Raw genomic sequence first — 23,465 nt, 5'->3', positions numbered from 1 at the left:
TTGAATGTAGTTTGGAAATTCGCTCTTTTGAATAAGAAAAGAACCCCAAATTCTATTATTATATGCTGTAATAAAATGTGTTTGAACAAAACTTTCATTGCTGTTTCAAGTGGACGATAGTTCTTTCTTGATGTAGTGTACAATTACCAAATTGATTTTATGTTTGTTAGGTTTTAATTTTCTGAAACTTCTTATAAGAATCGCATATTAACAAAAATTGAATGAGATTGCTCGTGTAAAAGGTATAATGATTATGGAGGCAGAAGCAATATTCGCAGGTGGTAGGTAGTGCATGTGTATTAAAGTAGGGAAAATGTGAATTTTTCTTTTTATTTTTAAATATTAAAGTAATATACCACGATACACTGAACATGTTATTCCACTAAAAGCTTTGTAATTTAATTAGCACCTCATGATATTTTTAATAGAGACATGCATGATACAATTTCCATTCCCTCAACTTTTTTTTTTTTGTTGAGAAACACACACACACACACACATATAGGGGAAGGAGATGAGATAAGGGAATACACTCACACGCCAACACCAAAACTGCATGCGGCATTTAGTGTCGCAGAGCAAACCGATGTGAAATAACTCAACAAAACTGAGTATCTTTTTTTTTTAGAAACACACACACACATATATATAGGGGAAGGAGGATGAGATAAGGGAATAGACTTACACGTCAACATTAAAACTGCATGCGACAGTTAGTGTCGCGGAGCAAGTGATAAACCCCTTCTCAATATCACACCTTACCGATGTGGGACAACTCAACAACACTGAGTATTATTATTTTTTTTTTTGAGAAACAGACACACACACACACATATATATATATAGGGGAAGGGAGATGAGATAAGAGAAACTCACACGCCAACTATTGAATTATCAAAAATAAAATAAAATAAAACCCTAAACATTAGTCTATAATGTGGCCTAAGATAGAAGGATGTTTTTATGATCTCCTCCTTAGTAATTTGATGTTTTAAGGAGGGTCATTAGCAATATTTTTTTATGAAATTATAAGAGGGAGGAGGGAAATCTTTGAAAGCTAGGGGAAGTGGGGACCCATGGGCCCCTACCCAATGTCAAGAATTCGAATACAGTTACACAGGATATAAATTTTATAAAGTAAAGCCCTATATTTACACATTTTATCTTTTCTCCTAATATGACTTTGTGGAGCCGCAGCAAGGCTTCTATAGCTGTAAATAAATCATTCAAAAAAGGAAGATAATACTCTTTATACAAAACTCACACTTTTGTGAGGAGGGAGAAAGGTTATGGTAGATAACCTTATAACAAATGCTTTTTTTTAGAAAGAGATTAATTTCTGAACTTGAACTCTCCACCTATTGTTCAGCTGTAAAAATATGAAGGAAAAAAAAAAGTAAAAAAATGGATGAGGTAGGGCATGCGTGAAATTAGAGATGGAGTCACTCTTCCATCTCTAAATATAGTAATAAATATTTTATGATACTTTAGAATACATGCACTATCTTACGTAGACTTAGTTAGGGGCTACTTAGCAATTATTACATAATAAAGTTAAATGCGACACACACATACTACAAATTCAATGACTAATGCACATAATACAGTTAATTAATTAATATCATAATGAGAACTTATAAATTTATAATTAGTGATTTTATATTAAGAAACAAATTACTTTTGAGTCTTTTCATTTGTTGATATATTGTTAATACTAAATGAATGGTAATATGGATTTTCATCCCCTAATTTTATTTTATTTTTATACAAGATAAAATTCTACTCTAATCTAATCTAAGTGTGTATGTGTATGAAACTCCCTCCTGGAGACTTGAACCTCGGCTTTTGCCCCCCCACACCCCACAAGCACTTATACTTGTGGAGTGACCATCGCACCAAGGGTGTGCGGTAGTCCCCCTAATTGAAATCTTGAGCTCCTCTATGGGTAAAATGTATAACTTATGAATGAGATTTCTTGCCCTCCTCCACACACACATCCTTAATTTTTTTTTGTTAATTTCTCAATATCACTTGCTCCGCGACACTAACTACCGCATGCAGTTTTGGTGTTGATGTGTGAGTGTATTTCCTTATCTCATCCTCTGCTCTTATGTGTGTGTGTGTGTTTCTCAAATAAAAAAAATATACTCAGTGTTCTCGAGTCGTCCCACATCATTAAGGTGTGATATTGAGAAAGGGTTTATTACTTGTTCCGCAACACTAACTGTCACATGCAGTTTTGGTATTGGCGTGTGAGTGTATTCCCTTATCTCATCCTCTCCTCATATGTGTGTGTGTGTGTGTTTCTCAAATTAAAAAAAAAAAAAAAAAAAAACTTACGAAATAACTTAAAAAATACATTAAATCTTAAACTCATAAAGAATTAAGTGCTAATAAAACGGTTTCCTTTCTTTTGAGTTTACTCTCTTCTAACGGCCAATTTAGTAAAGGAGACAGATGAAAAGACTATAATAAGAAAGTTGTGAACTAAAATAAAAATAAGTCAAATTTTAAGGATCAAAAGTATAATATAATCTTACTTTAAAAAATAAATTGAGTAAAAATAAGCCTATTTCTTTATTAAAAAGTGACTTTCAAAAAGTCATATGAATAAAAAAAAACCAATCAAAACCAAACCAAACTAGCATTTAATTAGATTATTTGCACGGTTGTACAAAACAAAATAAAAATAAACAAATATGCATGTAAAGTTTACATTGTAAAATAAACAAATGTGCATGTACAATGTTAGGTATACCTTGATGGTACAATGTAAACCTATAATATGTAAGATTTATATTGTAAACTAAACAAATGTGTACAATATAATATATAAATTGATAATGGAAATGTAAAATGTAAGATATAGTACAATGTAAATCTATAATTACCGAAATAAAAAACTTCTCTTACAAATTAAAGATACATTCTAACATGAAGAAATGCGCATGCATATGGAGAGAGAGAGAGAGGACTCAGATCAATCAAGGTATTTCGGCAAGGCAAGGAATTTGCCATTACGCACGACGAGCAAACCAATATTATATCCTCATCGTCCTCTATAAATAATACTATACAACAAATTAAAGAAAGTAACCGGAAATAGGGGAAAAGAAAAACAGGTTAAAACTTAAAACCCACACATTAAGAATGGGAGAGAGAGAGTTTATGGAAGCCATTGATGGGAAGGGTCAGATATACAATTGGTGATGGTTTCCATAAGGACCTTGAGCTTAATTTATAGTGGAAAGTGTCCTCTTTTTTTCTTTTCTTTTTTCTTTTTAATTATTGTTTTTATATTGGTTGTAGTTGGAAATAACAAAGGTTACCAATAATATAATTTGTGGCTTTGGGCATAGTTTTTCAGCCTTGCTTGCCAAGGCATGATTTCTGTTTGTCTTCATTATCATTTAATATTTATGGCTTGGTCGGCAAGGCGCGCAGAGAGTATATAAAATATAGGGGAAAAAAAAAAGGGCACCTTCCAACAAGTAAAGCTCTAAATATTTGACCTTCTCGTCCTTTAGAGGCGGCCAGCAATTTTCCTCTCTTCCATTAATTTTGACGAAGATATAATACTTTATTTTGTTGAGAAACAACGAAAATATTGATACTTTGGTTTGCTCTTATGCGTAGAAGTAATGGTTTGATTATAGTTTGAAGCATACTTTGGTTTGCTCATATAGTGTGCAAGGGCAACCTGCATGCCTTGTCCACATTGTTTGATCTAGGCTCTCTCTCTCTCTCTTATATTTTCATTTTGAAGATAAAAGCAAAAGAAATCTAACTGAAGTCCACCAAAGAGCAAAAGCAAAGAAATGCATTTCTCTATGAGTAACCAATGTCAAAAGTGACTCAAAAAGTCAATAATGAATCTCATTACCAAAAAGAAATCATAGACAAAATGATGGCAGCAAAGATTAAAAAAAAAAAATCAACAAGACAATTAGTGACAATGGAGCAAAGAGGATTTTTTTTTTTAACTTCTATTAGAAATTTAGAAGTGCATTTCTCTAAGAAAAAAAAAAAAGCACTACAGTATTTTCAAGTTTTCCTACTTTTTTTTTTATTTTATACAAAATAGAAATTCTACTCTCTAATCTAATCTAAGTGTATGTGTGTAAAGATCCCTTTTAGAAGCTTGAACCCCGACCTTACCTCTCATACCTTACAAACACTTATATTATAGTATTTTCTAGCATTTATTCTTTTATTCTTTTTTTTTTCTTTCACTTCTGCTTGAAAATGTAAGTTCTAAATACTTCAATTCCCACTTACATCAAACTTCATTGTAAGTTTTCCTAATTTCAATAATAATACTTACAATTTCAATTTCATTATTATGTTCTATTCTATATTTAAGCATTTATTGGTTTTACATGTTTTATAGTTCTATTGTTGTTATTATCTAGTTTAAATTTTTATTATTTTCTAGCTTTATATTTTGTTATTTCTATTTCGAATTTATTATTTTTTGATATTGGTTGTATCTCTCCACGCATGCTTTTTATTGTTGTTCTTGTCTGCGTCTAGGGGAAAGTAATTTCAGATTTCACCCCCTTTTTTTGTTAAAGCTTAGAAACAAAAACAATTCACCCAATCCAGTTTTTGTCTCTTTAAATAAAAATTTCCACTTTTTGTTAAAAAGCAAGTCCATACTGTTGTTTGCTTTTCACCAAATGTAAGTTCAAGTACATCACTCAATAGATAAATGCGAGAGAGCTGTAGAACTCTTTAGCAACCAAAATGAACGACACCAGTCTAAGTTTGACACTAATGACCGATCAGCAATGAAGCAGAGGATTTAAGCGGATCGATGGCCACCAAAGTTCGGTTGAGAAATACCTCTTCTCCTCCTTTTGATCCATGCCCCCCACCAAACTGCACATTACTTCGCCCCAAACAAACCCCAAACAAACTTTTACCCTTACCCATCCAATCCAGTTTTTTTTTTTTTTTTTGGGGTAAAAGGTAATATAATTAAACAACTACAAAATACAAAGTGGGTGCGAATACAAAATAAAGCTATCACTACTAGGAGGCCATTTTTTTACCAAAAAATCCGCGCAATGATTTCTTTCGCAAAAGAGGTGGTGAATGCGGGTTACCTCAAAAGACTGGAGGAGGGAGGTCAAAGCACTACGAGGGTGAGATGAATCATATAAGGCATCATGTGATGTAAGAATTGTGACCATAGGTTCAGCATCTAATTCAATGATAAGCTTTCCTTAAACTTAGATTCTTTGCTAAAATCGGCCCATCATGGAGACCCCAAAGTTCAGCAGCCATGGAATGAGTGATCCCTATGTGTCTAGAGAAGCCTCCAACCCACTCTCCCATAGAGTTTCTAATAAGCCCGCTAGCATTTGCTTTGCCCCAGTTACCATTCACCAAGCCATCGGTGTTAAGTTTGAAGAAAACCCAGGGAGTTGGGTTCCAATTGATATGGACACTTACACGATAAAGTTTTCCCTCCTTGATTGGTAGAAAGAAGAATATATCGATGCAGAGGGCTTGGATCTTCTTCAGGATTTCGCTTGTTACAAAAGCTTTATTCTCCATGACAAACTTATTTCTAGTTGTCCAAATAGTCCAAATTGCTATAGGGAAGGCTACGTTCCAAGGGATGTTGGGAAGGAAAAGGGTAGTGCTGAAATAGGATGTCATCTTTTTTATTCAGTCTAGGATTTGAGAGGAGTGAAAATCTTGTTGTTTGGGGAGGTTTCCAAGGTTCGCCCAGATGGGGTATACTATGGGATAGTCTCTGAGGATATGGAGGATGAATTCAGTAGAATTCTTGCAGAGAGGACATGTGGCTTTAGAGAGGATTTTCCTTTAGAGGAGGAGATCTTTTGTGGGAAGACAATTATGACAAGCTAACCATAAGAAGGTAATGATTTTGGGAAGGGTGGGGAGTTTCCAAAGCCATTTCCATTTGGGAGGGATGAGGTGGTTGGGATTAAGGTTGAGAGCTATAAGATAAACTGAGTTCGAGTTGAAGTGGCCATTTGGAGAGGGGAGCCAAAAGAATTTGTTGGGTGAGAAGGGTGTGTGGTTTTTGTTTCATGCAGAGAAAATAGAAGAACCTCAAAGAAAATTTTGACTTCTTGTTTTTAAAAATTAAGGTAATTAAAAGCTGTAGAAACTGCGTAAGTTTGAGATGATATCAATTGGTTTTATTCTTTATTTTATATATATATATATATATATATATATATATAAAAAATAAAATCTACCGTATTTTGAAATTATTTCTGTTTTTTTTTCTTGTAATTTCTTAGTAACCAAATAGAGGGCTAACACTTGTCTAATCTTTTATCCAAAAAATAAGTTAAATTTTTATAAACAAAATTAAAAAAACAATTTTTATTTATTTGTTTTTTCCTCAAAAAAAAATTAAGGCCACATGGTAGTCCACTTGGCAATCTAGGTGGCATTTTTTTATATATATTTTTAAATACGACCATTAGCAATGTTTGCATTTTCTATCAATCATTAAACAGCAATGACAATTTTGACACAATAAAGGTTAGAACATTAAGGACCAAATTGATTTAGTTTAAACGTTAGAATCCAAAATTGTAATTTATCCTGAAAAAAATTACTACCTACCATGCAAATGAAAATAGCAATAAAGTTTTTGTTCAAACACATTTACAGAATATGATAAAGAAATTTGGAGGTTTTTGACATATTCAAACAACGATTTTCTAGCTAAATTCAATACCCAACGCAGTAACTAAGCTCTCAGATACAGCTCTATGCTATAAGCTGATAGTATGTGATACACATTAACAACCTAATGAGTTTTTTTTATATCTCTAACCTTAAACGGTACAACACTAAGATCTCCTATCACTACAAACACTTGATTTTATTGCACCAAGCTAAGGAAGGGTGCTTAGACAGAGCTGCTGTGAGAGGAACCTCCCTGATTGGCCAAGAAACGGACAACAACGATAGTAATATTATCTGCACTACCTCTTTGATATGCTTCATGCATCAACCTCTTTGCAGCCTGTTCCGGCTCATCAATTGGCTGAACCATAGCAACAGCCTCCTGAGAAAGAAGAAAGAATCAGAGAGCTGAAAGGTTGGGAGTACCAGCACGTTTGGTTAATTCAAAAGTCAGATAAACACGACAACCATTCAAAAATTCATCACAAGAAATAACCCTCATCTTTCTGTCAATGATAAAATGCTAGATTAATATCCATTAGGTTAGTAACGAGGTAGACTGCAATGAAACAACTTTTTGATTAGGACACAATCCACTTTCAGCCTTTTGAAACAGGTGTCATCAAGACCAAAAAAAAAAAACCGAGAATGACAAACCTCATTTGTGACAACATCCCACAATCCATCACTAGCAAGGATAAGAAACTCAAGGGAGCTGTCAATCTTTTCCTCCTGAAAGTTCCATAAGAATGTCAGTGGCCAATTATCCACACAAAACTAAAAATGAGAGGCATGGAAAGAGGCACTCTAACCCAACCAAATGCATCAATCAGAAGACACCTCTCTTAAATAGAGACTTGTACTATTATAGGACTGCTGTCGGTGAACAACATTCCTCTAGCAGAATGAATAATACACATGTAGGTCAGTTGAGAAATGCCAAAATAAAATTTTTACATTTTCAAATTAACATAAATTTTTGGTACCTAGAATTTCTATTGCGCAAACAAAGGTAAGACGTGCAGGCATAGTAACATTGGCATCTTCAATTTTTACTCTGCTTAAATGCACGCACACATGCACTAACTGTTTTTGATAGGTAGATAGTGGGTTGGGTTGGGTTGGGGGGGGGGTGGGGGGGGGGGTTGGTGTTCCCACAACACCACCAACAACTGTGACCTTAAGTTTTCATTTGAACCACCATACATAGAAATAAATGACTTCACTTTATATGGTAAGCATCAAAAGAGAATGTTAAGAATCCCACCTGAATTTCTGGATCAGCAACAACGTATTGCTTCAGAAGCCTATCACCAAATGCACGAGAAACAGCAAGAACTCCTCCAACCCTCCAAGTTCCTGTGACATAATTTTTAATCACCAAGACATAAGCAATTTACCGGATTACCAGAAAGCTTGAAAATTAATGTGAGATGAACTTACCGGCCCACATTACAAATCCACCAGCATCCTCAATCCGTTGTCGCTCATCAGTTTGGTCTGGCTTGTGATCTCGGGAAACAGCAATAGCTGCAGGAAATCACAAGATGATAAACAAATGATATAACAAGTTAACAGAATAGGAAGGACGGAACATTGTCAACAGAATCCTCTCACATGAAAAAGATACAATTTTATATATATTGTGATTATCTGCTCTCCATAATTAAACAGCCAATAGATCATCTACAGCACTTTTCAGTGGAACTCCTAGAAATGAAAACAAACTAAGCCTCCAGTAAGACATAATGCATCATAAAATTTGCTTCCAAGTATTTTCCCATAACAAGCCAGATCTTTGGTAGTCGTAGTAACTCCAAAGAAATTGGTAGTGAATGCCTTGAAAGAATTAAAAAATGAACAAACTTAACCCAAGGAATGAAGGCATACTTTGCTGTATCCTTTTTTGGTTTTCTTTCCATTTGGGTGGATAAAAATGGGATTTTACTGATATTTAAACCTTTCATAAAGCACTCAAAGACATATGTTTCCCACTTGCAAGAACACGAGTAGAAAGGAACGCAAAGAAACAACCTAGTTAGCAAATTCTAGCCAAGAAAAAATCTGAGATTGCCAGTTACTAAAGGAAATAACTGAACCACAAGGAAATTTTAAAAACATATGCACAAAAATATCCATATACTTACTATCTGGTGCCATGCTGACAAGCCAGGAAATAAATTAAAGAAGAAGAAACAATATAGATTAAATACATCTAGTAGTGCTTCATGAAATAAACACATTAATTAACAACACACAAGCTTCCCAATACAAAATTAGATATGAAACAAGGTACATTGAAGAATAAAAGGCCGGTAAAAGATTACAAATGCTTGTTGATTTATAATATTATAAAGAAAAAGACAATGTGAATGTCAAAAAAACTTTGGCAAAGTAAACCCACAAATTATATAAAAATAAATATAAAAAAAAGAAAAACCGTATTACCTACCTTGGATATTGATAAGAAATCATGATAGGAATTTTGAATATATGAAAAAAGAAAAGACAAGCAAAAGAGAGCACATAAGATATCCACAATCAACTCCTTATGCATTCAATTATAGGCCCCAATATCATACCACTTAAAACTTTCAGGGGGAACAATTTTTAAGTATTTGGGGTGAGGGAAGAGACAGATAAAACCAGGGGAATTATAAAAAAAATAATAAATAATAAAAAGTCAAAAAAGAAGCAAATTTGACAAGTATCAAACTTCTCAAAAGCCATTATAGTAATAAATAACTGCCAAGTTAAGGGGAAAATAAGAAGAAGAAGAAGAAGAAGAAATCCCTTTAACATCAAGCTTTTAAATGTCTTAGTGAAATGGATACCAAATCCCTACAAAAATACATACATAAGTAAATAAATAAATAATACTTATGAGACTTACCATTACCACCCCTGCATATAACCGCCCTGGAATCTCCAACATTTGCAACAAGCAAACGGTCACCAACTAGGATGGCAGTGGAAGCAGTTGATCCAGCGTCTCTGTTCTGACTATTTTCCGATTTCAGAAACTCAGAGTCTGTATGATTGTATGCATCAGCTGTACAGAGAGAGAACAAGTTAAGAGAAACGCTAAATGATTTTCTAACAATAGCATATTGTAGAACATTAAGAAAGAAACCACAATGGTAAGACAAGATGTGCAAAACCTATAGCTGATTTGGTATCGGAAATAAACTTTGGATGCTTGATCAAATTACTGAAAAGGTTGTGTTTGACATATTCAGCAGCTCGGGCCCCTCCATGACCTACACAAACATAAAATAGAGATTCGCAGAGTTATCTATCTTTGACATTCCAAAGGTAAGAACAAGAAGATAAGTTATATGTGAGCAATAAATAGCCCTTGGTTTTTACACGTGCGAAAATTAATTAGTTTAAAATGCCCATAAAGAAAATAAATTCTATGATTAAGATAATGGTGATAATATGATTATATAACAAAAATCTGCTTTAAGCTAAAACTGGGAATTCCAAGCTTTTAGTGTTAAAGCTCTCTAGCACATTGTTCTAGCTTTTAATAAAATAAATATTGATAGAAATGCCCATGCTTATTTTTCAAAATGACAACCATGCTCACCTAGTTTAAGAAAGAGAGACTAATAGCAATATTAACAACAACAACTAGTACTAAATATAGACTAATACCAGTAAAATAATAGTAAAAATGATAAAATAAACCTTTTTTTTTTAATTTCTCACATCTAAAAGCCCTTTATCAAACATGATTACTAAACAGGTGTAACTACTTCATAGCACTTTATCACTATAATTCAGCAAAGCTCCACACATGAAAATATTTTCAGTTAAAGCTCATTATTGCAAATTTTCTACATATAGCTCTACAGCTTAAAGCACAGCTTCCTTCGACAATACCAAAGTTAAGCAAGAGAAAGTTCAAGTATCCACAAATCATGCCTTTGAAGATTCCCCTATTGAGCAGTCACCACTGAGACTGCCTTCATGGTGTGGTAAACACAAGTCACTGGTCCAGATAGGATAGCATAGGACCACAGTGCCTAATCAAAATAAGTGAATTGTGCCATCCAAATTCTGTAGCAAAGTCACATAACTCGGAATAAAACACACATGGTACAGATCCAATTACTAACATCTCTTGACAAAGGCCTCCAAGTTCTGCAACCACATTGCGGCTGATACCCAAATATCTAAAACTGTACAAAATCACTTCAGCCATATCCCTCTAAAAGGAATTATTATGTAGACTAAATTACATTTTACTCCCTCTAAGTTTAGTGTCATTGTAATTTTGGTTACTCAAATTTAAGATTTGCAATTAACCTCCTGTACTTTTAAATTGCTATCAATTAGGCCCCCCCATAAAATTTTGTTTACCACTGACCGTCGACTACCCCTAAATGACACATTTTAGCATTAAAACTAAGAAAACAAAATTATACTTGAGGGACCAGAATGACAGCAATTTGGAAGTTCAGGGGGTTAATTGCAAATTTTGAAATTTGAGGGACATTAGGGGGTTAAGTACAACACCAAAATTAGAGGGACACAAGGTGGATAATATTCTAATCCATTTATACCAATAAATGCCAATAGACGTTACAGTGTGCAGTTTAAAGAAACCTATACATCAGAACCATTGTGCAACAGACAAAATCAGATCATGAAGTTTCCAACATTAAACATGAACACAGATATGATCAACATGCCACACAAGTCCATGCACACTCACAGAAACTTACAAATCTTTATGTTCTATGCCAAACGTTAATTGAAAATTCCACTTTTCCATGCTTGTGTGTGTGTGTGTGTGTGGGTCTGGAGAGAGAGAGAGAGAGAGAGATACCATCAAAGACTCCAAACAAACCAACTATCTCCCCTTCAACACCATCAATTCGTGTCTCATAAAAATCTTCCATTGAAGACCTTTTCCCTGGAGAGCTTGCATATCCATAGCTGAACCTTCCATTCTGACTGTTGCAACATATATACATTTAGTGTTAAACGTATTCTATGCAATTTCCTTGTTGACAGAGAGAGATGATCCATGTTAAATTTGGTCAAAGAACTATTTCTGGAGTATTAATCAGTAAATATTGAAATGTTAACCTATTCTATGTCAATAACTCCTTGATATATTTCTTATTGATTCCTCAAAAAAAAAAAAAAAAAAACAAACAAACAAATCCTTGATACATACATACATACATTCATACATACATACATATATATATATATACATATATATATATATATATATATATATATATATATATAACCTATACTGCTGTATATTACCAACAAATTCATGTATTAAGCAATAGGCTGCAAAGCAATGTACAAACATTAATGATGTGCGCTCTTAGGAGTTCCGGGCATAGTTACTATACTGTGACCCAGTAAACCAATGTCTATGAGCAACAAACTAATATCCATTCTACAACAAGAAAAGGACAAAGAGAAGGAAATTTTCTGCACTGTTTAGATGAAGCTATAGTAAAAAAATTTCAAGCCACAAAATGGTATAGCTTTCAAAAATAATATATTGGTAATTTAGTAGCAGACTTAACCTCATATAATTAAGCTATTTAGAATAATGTACTCATATAGACATCTAAACTCAAATGGAGAACAATTTTAATGTGAAACAAGATTGAAGCTTTAACTGTATCAACCAAAGAAGTTTAGAAATATTTGATGATTATGATTTACCATCTATTTCAACTTGTGCTTCCAAGCCATCTAATTTATTTTATTTCCACTGAGCCTTTGTATAGAAGGGTTATCCCAGAGAATTAGGGTTTCTTAGCCATCAAACTTGCACTGTTAAATTAGTGGAGACAGGTTTACCCAAAGGGTAAGGCTTTATGAAATCAGGCATGTTTGGAGAGAGGCTTTAGGTTTGCATAAACTAAAATTTTATCAAGGATGTTGGCCTGCTTTAGGTAACAAAGTTGAAACAAATCGTAAAGACAAAGAAAATGGCTAACATCCTATGCACAAGTCTAGAGACACGCAAAGCAACACCAGTTATCTGCAATCAAACTTACCCTTTTGGGGCAAGAGATTGAGTGAAGCCTCTACAAAAAACATAGTATCCAACTCAAACTAGGGAGATCAACGGTAGATGTTGTTTGATTCAGAAGTGAGGAAAAAAAAAATCAAATCTACTGAGAGATTACTTTTTCAAATATTATAAGCACAAATTATGAGCAGGAAAAAATATAGACTACAAGGTAAGCATGGGGAAGCACTTGTATCAATGCGATTACAAAAAGTCAGTGTATAAGGCATGTGTAAACAATTTCTATAAATATATAATCAAAATATTAAACAGCATAATACTTTGCAGAACAATTATAATGACAAAAAAACACTTATGCAAAAATCATGCTTGGTCAAGGATTGCAAAATGCTCAAAGACCCAGCAACTAGCCAAAAAGGATAATAACCAAAATCCCCACGCGTTGTCTGTACCTAACACGATAAACAGTAACTAAGCCGTTAAGAGAGGTAACTAACTAGGTTCCCTCAGCTGAAATTGACCCGTCGATAAATGCCCAACACGACAAAATGTGATAAAAACTTCTTTGACCATGAAAGTAAAAAACAAAGAGAAGCAACATGTACATTAATTAAATACAGCAGAATGTTTGTCAGGGATTAGACCTCATAAAAGTGACACCAAATCGACCAAAAACAAAAACAAAAAAACAAAAACAAAGGGAATGAAACATTAGATCCCAAAAAAAAAATGTTCACACCTCTAAAATCTTCACATATGAACCTATCATAATCAACTAATGTTACAAAAAGTTGCAAAAACTCACCTATAAATTTTTCCCTTCACATCATTTCCCAATTAACCCCAATGAGTTATGAATTTATAAACAAAAACCCACATTAAGAGGGCTTCACATTTGGGTATAAGACACATTAAATTACCAATGTTCACAATTAATCCTTGATATTGTAAAATCAAGAACATTAATCCTCAACAATATATACATCACAACTTACTATAACAACATCACAATACATGCACTAAAGATTCATAATTCATGACAAATAATACAAAAATAAATAAATAAATATAGCAAACCCATCAAATACACATAAAGATCAATGAGAAAACATCAAATTCAACAACAAAAAAACCATAATCCAAACCCAAAAAAAAATTAACCTGAGGCCGCCGCCGCTAACGGGTGCATCTTCGGCATGAACCTGGCTTGAAGACGACAAAACAGAATTGAGATAACCCATAATTATTGCTTGAATTTACCAATTGCCCACCTCCTATCTCTTTGACCACCAGAATTAGCAAAAATTGAAGAATGAACAAGAACAAATTGTGTTAATTTTGGTGCGTGCGAACCTATTGTTGTAGAGTTTAATTTTTTTTGCAAGCCAAAATTTGTAACCTAAAAAACTAGTCTGATCATTCGGAGATTTTTACGAAATTTTCAAATTTAACCTGCACATAAAAATAGCAATAATTGAATTCAGAATACACAAATTTGGACATTTTCAGAAATTGGATCTTAAATAGTACATGAAATTTAGAGAGAGAAAGTTTTAGAGAGAGAAAGTTTTAGAGAGAGAGAGAGAGAGAGAGAGAGAGGACATACCTGCTTGATGAAAGGGAAATGAAAAATGCCATAAGGGAGAGGGAAGCGGGGAGAGAAGAGAAGTCAAGTAAGGGGCGTTATGGGAAGAAAACGACGAGAGAGAGTTTTTAGAGAGAGAGAGAGAGAGAGAGAGGATTCTGTTTTATTTTCGCTTGCTGATGTGGTGGTTTTAATGCGTGGCAGTATTCAAGCGTGTTCAGTAGAACTTGCTACTAGACGCGAGCGAGGATAAAACTTTTTTTTTTTTTTTTAATAAAAATATGGAGATAAATTATGTTTTAGTTGGATTGATTAAAAATAAATATATCTAGGGTTGTTGGTTTATTGATGCTAAAAACAAGGGGAGTGACGCGTCGCCGAGGGGAGAGGGGGGCTTGGGGTGGGAAAAGCTTTACCAAGTCTTGAGTCAATGCCAAGATTGCTATGTAATGTAACCACCACACCGATTGAGATTTTGAGACAATCACAAAAAAGAGTTTTTTTTTTCATTTGTCACCACACACTTGGCGTACATGCAAGAAGCTACTTGGTAATCTTGTTTCGTTTTCTTTCCTTTTTACATTTGTGAACTTCTAGGTATTGGATGTTATGTTGACATTTTTGGATGAAACTCTCATTTACATGTTGACTTTTAAAAAGGCAAATTTTGAGTTGAAGATTTCTATGACATTTTTTTTTTTTTTTTTAATCTTAGAGGGAAAATTAGATTTATCACCAAATGTAAAACGTAGACAACAATTTCACATTAATTTAACCACCACACCGATTGAGATATTGAGACAAAAAAGAGTTTTTTTTTTTCATTTGTCACCACGCACTTGGCGTACATGCAAGAAGCTACTTGGTAATTTTGTTTCATTTTCTCTCCTTTTTACATTTGTGAACTTCTAGGTATTGGATGTTATGTTGACATATTTGGATGAAACTCTCTTTTACATGTTGACTTTTAAAAAGGAAAATTTTGAGTTGAAGATTTCTATGACATTTTTTTTTTTATCTTATAGGGAAATTTAGATTTATCACCAAATGTAAAACGTAGACAACAATTTCACATTAAATTTTATGTAACAAATTGTTATTAGTTTTAATTAATCTGAATTCATCATTAAAATAACTTCTTCTTTTTTTTGGTGAACTAGAGATAAGAAATAGAGTCAGGGCAGAGCCTCCCGCAAAATAAGTCTAATGTCTTTACAGGGACTCAAAAGTCCTGAATTCTAGCTACTAGATTCCTCCACTTCTGGCAAGCTTATCAACACACTGGTTGGCTTCCCTAAAGCAGTGGTTAACTTTTACTCTTGAGATGAGGTTCAGCATGTATCTGGAATCGGAGATAAAAAGAGAGTGAGTTGTATTCCCACAATAATGGCCAAACATCCACCCCATAACGTCTTTGGCATCCAGCTCAATTTCAACAGCTTGGAGATGTATTATCATATAAGATTTGTTGTAAAAATATTGTAGAATATATATAGTATTTTTGTTTATTTTGGCGTGAGAGTTTTCTTTTTTTCATTGGTTTTAGAAACATGTGAAACTGCTTGTAAAGTCATCAAGAAAAAATTAACTACTGAATGTTATAAATAGGACATATAACTAATGAAGTAACAGATTAAACCGGTACCAACCATTTCATTCATTATTATTATCATTATCATAAAAATTAAAAATTAAAAAAAAAAGAAAAAAAAAAAAAGATTACACCGGTACCGACTAAATGCTTCGAGTACTCATTTAATGTCATATAAGAGGAAAGGAATTACCCTACTTTTATGGATTTTCACATGTCATACTAACTAAAGTGATAATGAGATAATGCCATAAAGGTGGTTGGCTTTCTCTACTATTTTCTTTGATAGGGTTAGGCAAAAAATCAGGATCCAACTATTTGCCTAATATAGACAACCATTTAGCATTGTCAAATTCATAACTATCGCTGTCAGCTTCCCAAAAAAAAAAAAACTGGCATAAAAAACCTTTCCTCTAGTGTCGTTCCACTTAGATAAGACACAATTGTGTAATGCATATAACCTTATGTATTTATATATATATAGGGATGAAAATTGAAGGGTCCAAATAAAGATATTAGGCCATTGGCTTCACCCGAGGACGTCAAAGAGCCCAAAGATAAGCACGTATTAGTGAAGACAAGTAGATTACTGGGCCGAGGAAGAGGTTTAATCATAATGACCAGGTGACGTTGTCCAAGGAGCAACCCCTCATCGGCCAACAGAGTGGAAGCCTAAAGTCCGACCACCCGTCAAGTACTGGGCCATAGGTAACCGTGCTTGGGAGGATAAGTTTTAGAAAGAGTTGAGTCAACAAAGAATTGAGAAATATCTGGGAAGAAAGTTGCTACCACCGCATTGAATACTCTCCATCTAACCCCTGGCCGCATTAATGTGGAAATGATGCCTGAACAGTGACTTTTAGCCTTATAGCTACCCATAAAAACTTCAAGAATATGCTGATGGGACAAGTATCAAGGAGATTAGCAATCTGATCTGCACGTGGAAGGCTGAGATGAAAGAGGAGAAGAGAATATAAAAGGAAAGAATTCCATCACAAAGGGAGAGATCCAAAAAGAAAATTTCTGTATAACCAAGAACTTGAATCTTTGTATTAGTGCAGAAGAAATATATAAGAACATTTCATCCTCGGACCTGACTGAGGAGTACCTTTTCTTTTCAAACTGTTTGTTTTACTCATTCTAACGCCAACTAGCTTATTGTGATCTCTATTCTAACTCATTGAATGTTCAGTAACATGCCCACTCTCTATCTTGGGTTGTGGATCAAATCGTGTCCTTACAATATATATATATATGACAGCATATAATGATTGGAGTTCCTTGAATCCACAAAAGTTCGTCTAAAAATATGATTTTTTTTTTTTTTGGGTATAAATTATTGCCAAAACGTCTAACACCCTATTTTTCTCAATGGTTAAAATCTAATCTTACAGCAAAAACTACAACCTTGTTACCTTGGTCAATCCAAACAAAGCAAATTTGACAAACCAAAAAAAAAAAAAAAAAACAAGTCTTCAAATGACTAATGCAATATATTCCAATATGGCAGTTAGGCCCGCTAATCGTTAGTTGAACACGTTGCAGGCAGGCTCTTTAATCTCCTCTTTTTTTTTAATCATGGTAGGTAAGCTTTTATGATCTTATTTTATGATCTTATTCTATTATAAGGAGAAAATGAGTTTTTGCTCTTACTATGTCCCTATTTTGAAATTATATAGGAATATGTCCCTATTTTTATTTTGAGAAAATCGAGTTTCAATGTAAAGCTCGAATTTTAGAAAATCAAGTTATAGCCAAATCAAATTTAAAATATATATATATATATATATATATATATATATATATATATATATATCGTGGAACTCGAGTTCCTCTTGAAAATTTTCAAGGAACTCGAGTTCCACACTGAAACTCGATTTTAAGAAAATTGAGTTTCAAAATAGGGACATATTACTATATAGTTTCAAAACAGGGATATTGTGCTAGATATTTTAAAAAATAATGGCGACAGCCCATTTTTTCCTCTATTATAATGCATAACTGCTGAGGATCAAATTCAAAGTGCCCCTTCATTCCAAAATAATAATAATAATAATAAAAGTGCCCCTAAATTTTTTCCTTAAAAAAAATTTATTTTCAATGAAGTAGGTGATTGTAGAGGTTTTTGCTATGTGTGAGAATGGGAGAATTGTAAGCATGTCTTTTGAGATTCCTTTCCTAAATTTCAATTATGTTATGATTCATCTCTTCTTTTGCTTAATTATTCTCAAAAAAAAAATTATATATATACACACACGGAAAAATATCCAAATGAATAAAAACAAAATATTACACTGACTTAAATTATTGAATTAATACAAGACCATGTGGCAGAAATTGAAATATAACTAGCTTGTAATATCGTTCATAAGCATGGATATATGTAAATCTAAACATTGTTAGATTCATATTAAATTTCTAATACTATTGGTAGTCATTTTTATTTATTATACCCCTTAAAAATCCTTCATTATAATATTATTTGATAAAATATGCAAATTAGTCATTTTTAATTTTTTTATATTAAAAAATCATATCATATTATATACTATATAATAAAAGTTGAGCTTAGAAATCATGGTTGCACCAAGTGGTAGAACCAAATTGTGGAACTTTTTGTACTTTTTTATTTAAAAAAGAGATAAATTTTTTTTTTTTTTGTTCTTATCTTCTTCTCCTATAATTTCTAAGTTGATTACAACCAAAATTCTTCATCTAATCCTTTTATTATTAAGATAAAATAAAATCTTATCTACAAAATAAATAGATTGCAACGCCATCATTTGTTTTAGTTGATTTTTTTTTAAGTCAATCCCATCGTTAATATATAATTATCTACACAAAAAATAATTTATGAATTGTATTCATCTAATTCTGGGTATTAAAAATTAGCATTTTAAGTTTTATCCTTTTTGAGGAAACGGTAAGGAAAGTTTTTGGATCTAGCTCTACTTCCTTTTCGGTAAATACGGAAGAGTTAATCCTCTAATCCATTCTGCTTATATTGCTCCCTTAATATATCTTTTAATTAGTTTCCTTTGGAGTGCAAGCACTTACATTTGGCTAAATAACTACGCAAGTAGTGCGAGGATGAGTTCATGCACCACCAACAATATTCAAAATTCACCTTTAAAAAAGTTGGATGAGGAATTATAAAAAAAAAAAAAATGTAGTTCATTCATTGCTTTGTATGATATCTTTGGGGCATAGTAGTGAAGATGCAAAGATGTTTGAGAGATTGGAGTTCATTAATTCTGTTTTGTGGTATGTGATGTCTTTGGGCACATAAAGTGAAGATGCAAAGATGATTGCAATAGGTTTGATGATTGCAAATATCATGCTAAGTAGTTTATATATATATATATATATATAGTTGATCAAACATGAATTCAGATAATATGTGGCCAGGGTAGAATTTGAATCATGTGCTTCACACGGGGATTAGAAAGTGCCACCAAGTTAAAATGCTAGGTTTGATGGATATAACTTTGTTATTAACTTAACATGTTTTTTTCTTTTAAAATCAAATATAGAATTTATAAATTATAAATATGACTGTGGTCATTAAAATTTTAAATTGTCAAACACCCCCCTCCCCCCACACACATATATATTGCTGACTTATTTTGTTTTGTCAAATAATACAGAGATAGAAGATGAGATCAAATAATACAAATTGTTGTTCAGATTTTTTTTAATTATCAATACAAACTTATTACCAAGGTCTTAACTCTAAGTTTTTCTCCACAAAAAAAAAAACTTGATTTTGAGCATTCAAGTTCAATGTATTATTCAAAATCCTTTAATATTTTTTTAAGGTATCTCCACCATCTTCCAAATTATTCTATATAAACATATATATATATATATATATATATATATATATATATATATATATATGCATTTCAATCTCACACAATATGCGTTCATTATATAACTAAAAAATTAAATATTCATTCATTTTTATTTTTATTTTCTATTTTATCATTTAATTTTAAGTAAATTAATTAAAAAATTATTTACATATGAATTTGATTAAGCCGTGCATCACACATGCATAATACTAATTTTTGTGTGTGTGTGTATAAAATTCATTTCTTCTTAACTTAATTTTTTTTCTAATAAAGTTATTACATAATTACATTTTCTAAATAAATTATGAAAATTAAGTTATTGCGAAAATATATTGAAAAATGAAAAACCAATTTTTTTTTTTAAATCATGCTAAAATTTCATTGAAAATTAATATTTGAACTAATAACAAGTTTTTGTAAAAATAAATTTGATTAATTTTAAATGGACTAGAAGTGTCTTCATATGGAATTTAAATAGAATCAGGTAGAATCAATTTTAGATAAATTTAAAATAGTTCAAAATAACTTAAGTATTATACAATTCAAAGTGTTACAAAGAATAGAAGCATGATAATTTTTGATTGAGTTTTTTATATGAGATGAGTTCAAGTTACACTTAGTGTAACTTCACAAGAGTTACACCTTTTATGGACCATTGATTACTATTAGATCTAAGGGTCAAAGAACACTCACAATAATGTCATTATTACTCTCTAGAAATTAGTGATTTAGGCATTAACTCTTCTTATTAAAGGGAAAAAAAAAACTACAGCTGGCAATTCATATATACATATGTCTTTATTTAATAACTAATTTATTTAGTAAAAGGGATCACTCTTGGTAAAAGGACACATGCATAAATTTAGAGTCATACGTTCTCTCTTGGAACTAAATATTATGGAACCCTTAACAAAAAAGAGTATTATTTTAATCTTCATTAATGGGAATAGAAACAAAATCTCTTTTATAATATCCCAGGAATCAAAGTTCAATATCAGCTTATAGCACAATAGAGTTCTCTATGTACTTTTGATTCTTCAGCAATTTAAACACTTCAAAGTAAGATTCTCAACAGCAGGAATCAAAAGAAAATTAAATCATTACTAACAATTAACTTGTGCTAGAGACGCTCACATAGACATAAGATATGGAGTTATTTCATAATTTTTAGGATGACAAACCCACACATGCAATGCATATAACAGATTTTACTCACCAACAGATGGGGAATCAGATTTTTCCCCATAGACTGCTGGTTGTGGTTGGCTATTGACAGTGAGGAATTCCTTTGCAATAATCTTCCCCAGCTGCTCATTTATGATTCGTGTCTCTGGCTGAAGCCCATCTAACTCTGACCATGGACTGCTTCTCAATTTTCCAAGGCAGTATTTCTTAAATTTCTGATATAGGATGTAAAATTATGGAAAATTCACTGGCAATGAGGAAAGACTATTACGCCCAAAATGGAGACTGTACCTCCTGAATATTATCAACATTTGTCAAGGGTGTAGCCCATTCTTCAAGAAGTTTCTTGTCACGTGCTTGTGGCCGCAATAAATTATGACTTAGGTTATAGATGGCCATGACTAAAGAAAATACATATAAGATGAGAGTACATGCAGCTTAACCAAATTATGGTTACTTCCATTTATTAAAACTAAATTATTCAACGAATATTTTACCGAGGAAGAAGATGATGATATGGAAGAAAAAAAAAAAGTTAACACTGTGATTTTTTTTTTCTTTAATAAGAAGAGTTAATGCCTAAATCACTAATTTCTAGAGAGTAATAATGATATTACTATGAGTGTTTTTTAACCCTTAGATCTAATAGTAATCAATGGTCTATAAAATGTGTAACTCTTGTGAAATTACACCAGGTGTAACTTGAACCCATCTCTTTTTGTATATATGTTTTTAAAATTCATTCATTTTCGCACTTGACATGAAATTAGAGAAAGAAATTACTCTTGACACAAAATTTACGCTCATTTTTAAAATCTAGAAACACCTTACATAAGATTATAGTGCCATTAGGACACTTAACGCAGCATTGAAATACAATTAGAATCTAATTTAAACTCTTGATTAAACTTCATAAGATTATAGTGCCATTAGGACACTTAACGCAGCATTGAAATACAATTAGAATCTAATTTAAACTCTTGATTAAACTTGGGATGATTTGAGACTCAGAGTGGAGTGGTCTGGAGGATGGGGAGGAAATTTTGGGGAAAATGGGAGGGAACAAACATGGAGGGTTGACGAAATTGAAAGTCGATTAGAACCACATCCACGTCGTTGGTTTTAAGGATTTTGATACGAACAATTGCTGCCAATTTTGTTGAAAGAAAGTTGTGGCTTGATTCAACTAGACAATATCGATGCTAATTGGTGCTTAAACAGCCCTGCCTTCAATTAGAGGAGCTCGATTTTTATTTTATAACAAGAATGGTGCGATAGGGAAAATTCCCCTAACCCTAACACCACCAATCAATAAACAGTTAAACACCTCTAAATCCTAAACAAAGCCTCTAACAAAGGTTGAAGCAGCAAAGCAATTACAAAACCCAATTTGGGTACCAAACAAACGTTTGAAAAATGGCAACTAGCACTAGGATTATCCACCAAATGCAATTTTGAAATCCTTGAATGAAATTTCCCTAACTACTAAAGCTTTCAAAGTCTCTCCCAAATCACGTTAACTAGTTAACATATTGGTATAGTACAATACACATCAATAAAAGAAAAAAAATTGTTACAAACTTGGTTGTAGCCTAAAACTACAATTTTCTTTAAAAATTAACATTATTACATATTTTGAAAATCTAATCATTAAATTTCAAGTTCTTTACACTTTTAACACACTGTAAAATTTGATGTCAATCAAACATAACTCATAAATTTATTTTTTATACATAATTTTATACTACAAAAACTTGAAATTTAAATGTTTAATTGATGGCATAGTTATTGATCTTTGTTCTTTTGAAAAGTTTGCATGCATAGAAGAGTTTTGAGTAAAAGAAAGAAAAGAGAGGAGAATTATTTTCCTCCAAAGTGTTTGAATTGTAAGAGTGAAAGAAAATGTAAAAGAATCCTCCAATACAATCTGTCTTCTCTCTCATTTCCTTTCAAATGGGAAGAAAAGAAAAATGTGGAGCCAATGGAACTCAATCCCTCCAAATTTTCTTTCCCTAACTCCATTTCTCTCCTAGCAAAGAAACCTTGCATTTTTCCTCTCCTCCTTTTCTTTTCTGTGTCTTCCTTCAAACCAAACAAAGCGTAAAGAGAAAAGGAGAAGAAGGAAAACAGGCAAGGAAATCATATATATAAGAAAACAACAACAGTGATGCAAGACATTGTGAAAAATAGTAAACAAGAAAACAAAATGTCTAACATCATCCCTGATTATGAGGAGCGCTGGTTATTCTTAATCATTATGCATGTTAGCTCCTTCCCCCCGTGCAATTATAACTATACATGTTAATAACCAGATGCTGTAACAATCAAGTTACCTCAGCACATATATTTTTCCTGCTTCATCTGAATAATATGCTGAAATAAAGATATGCATGGCGTCCTTTCCTGCAATTTCCTTTGTTTCCTCACACAATGAGTAGAAAGCTTGTGTTTTCCTTTGCAGCCCAACAACTGGTCAACTAGAAATCATCCAAAATTCCAAATCATTTTTTATCCCCCATTCCTGTGTCTCACATATAAATCTTTTCATTCTGTACC

General features: G+C 32.4%; 1 protein-coding gene across 1 annotated transcript; it reads right to left on the bottom strand.

The window, feature by feature from the left end:
• Window positions 1-6,637: 6,637 nt before the first annotated feature.
• Window positions 6,638-14,444, bottom strand: LOC142622560 (putative protein phosphatase 2C 59). The gene is made up of 9 exons (XM_075796052.1): window positions 14,301-14,444; window positions 13,856-14,146; window positions 11,516-11,643; window positions 9,840-9,938; window positions 9,572-9,730; window positions 8,122-8,208; window positions 7,946-8,037; window positions 7,336-7,410; window positions 6,638-7,060 (listed from the first exon to the last, which is right to left on the bottom strand). The coding sequence occupies exons 2-9, from the start codon at window positions 13,933-13,935 to the stop codon at window positions 6,902-6,904; spliced, it is 879 nt and encodes a 292-aa protein (XP_075652167.1). The 5' UTR covers window positions 13,936-14,146; window positions 14,301-14,444; the 3' UTR covers window positions 6,638-6,901.
• Between the last annotated feature and the right edge of the window lie 9,021 nt (window positions 14,445-23,465).

Source organism: Castanea sativa, chromosome 1 (genome assembly GCF_040712315.1).
Source record: "Castanea sativa cultivar Marrone di Chiusa Pesio chromosome 1, ASM4071231v1".
NCBI classification, from domain to species: Eukaryota; Viridiplantae; Streptophyta; class Magnoliopsida; order Fagales; family Fagaceae; genus Castanea; species Castanea sativa.
Note: the sequence above shows the minus strand (reverse complement) of the source record. Positions and strands in the feature narration are given on the sequence as shown.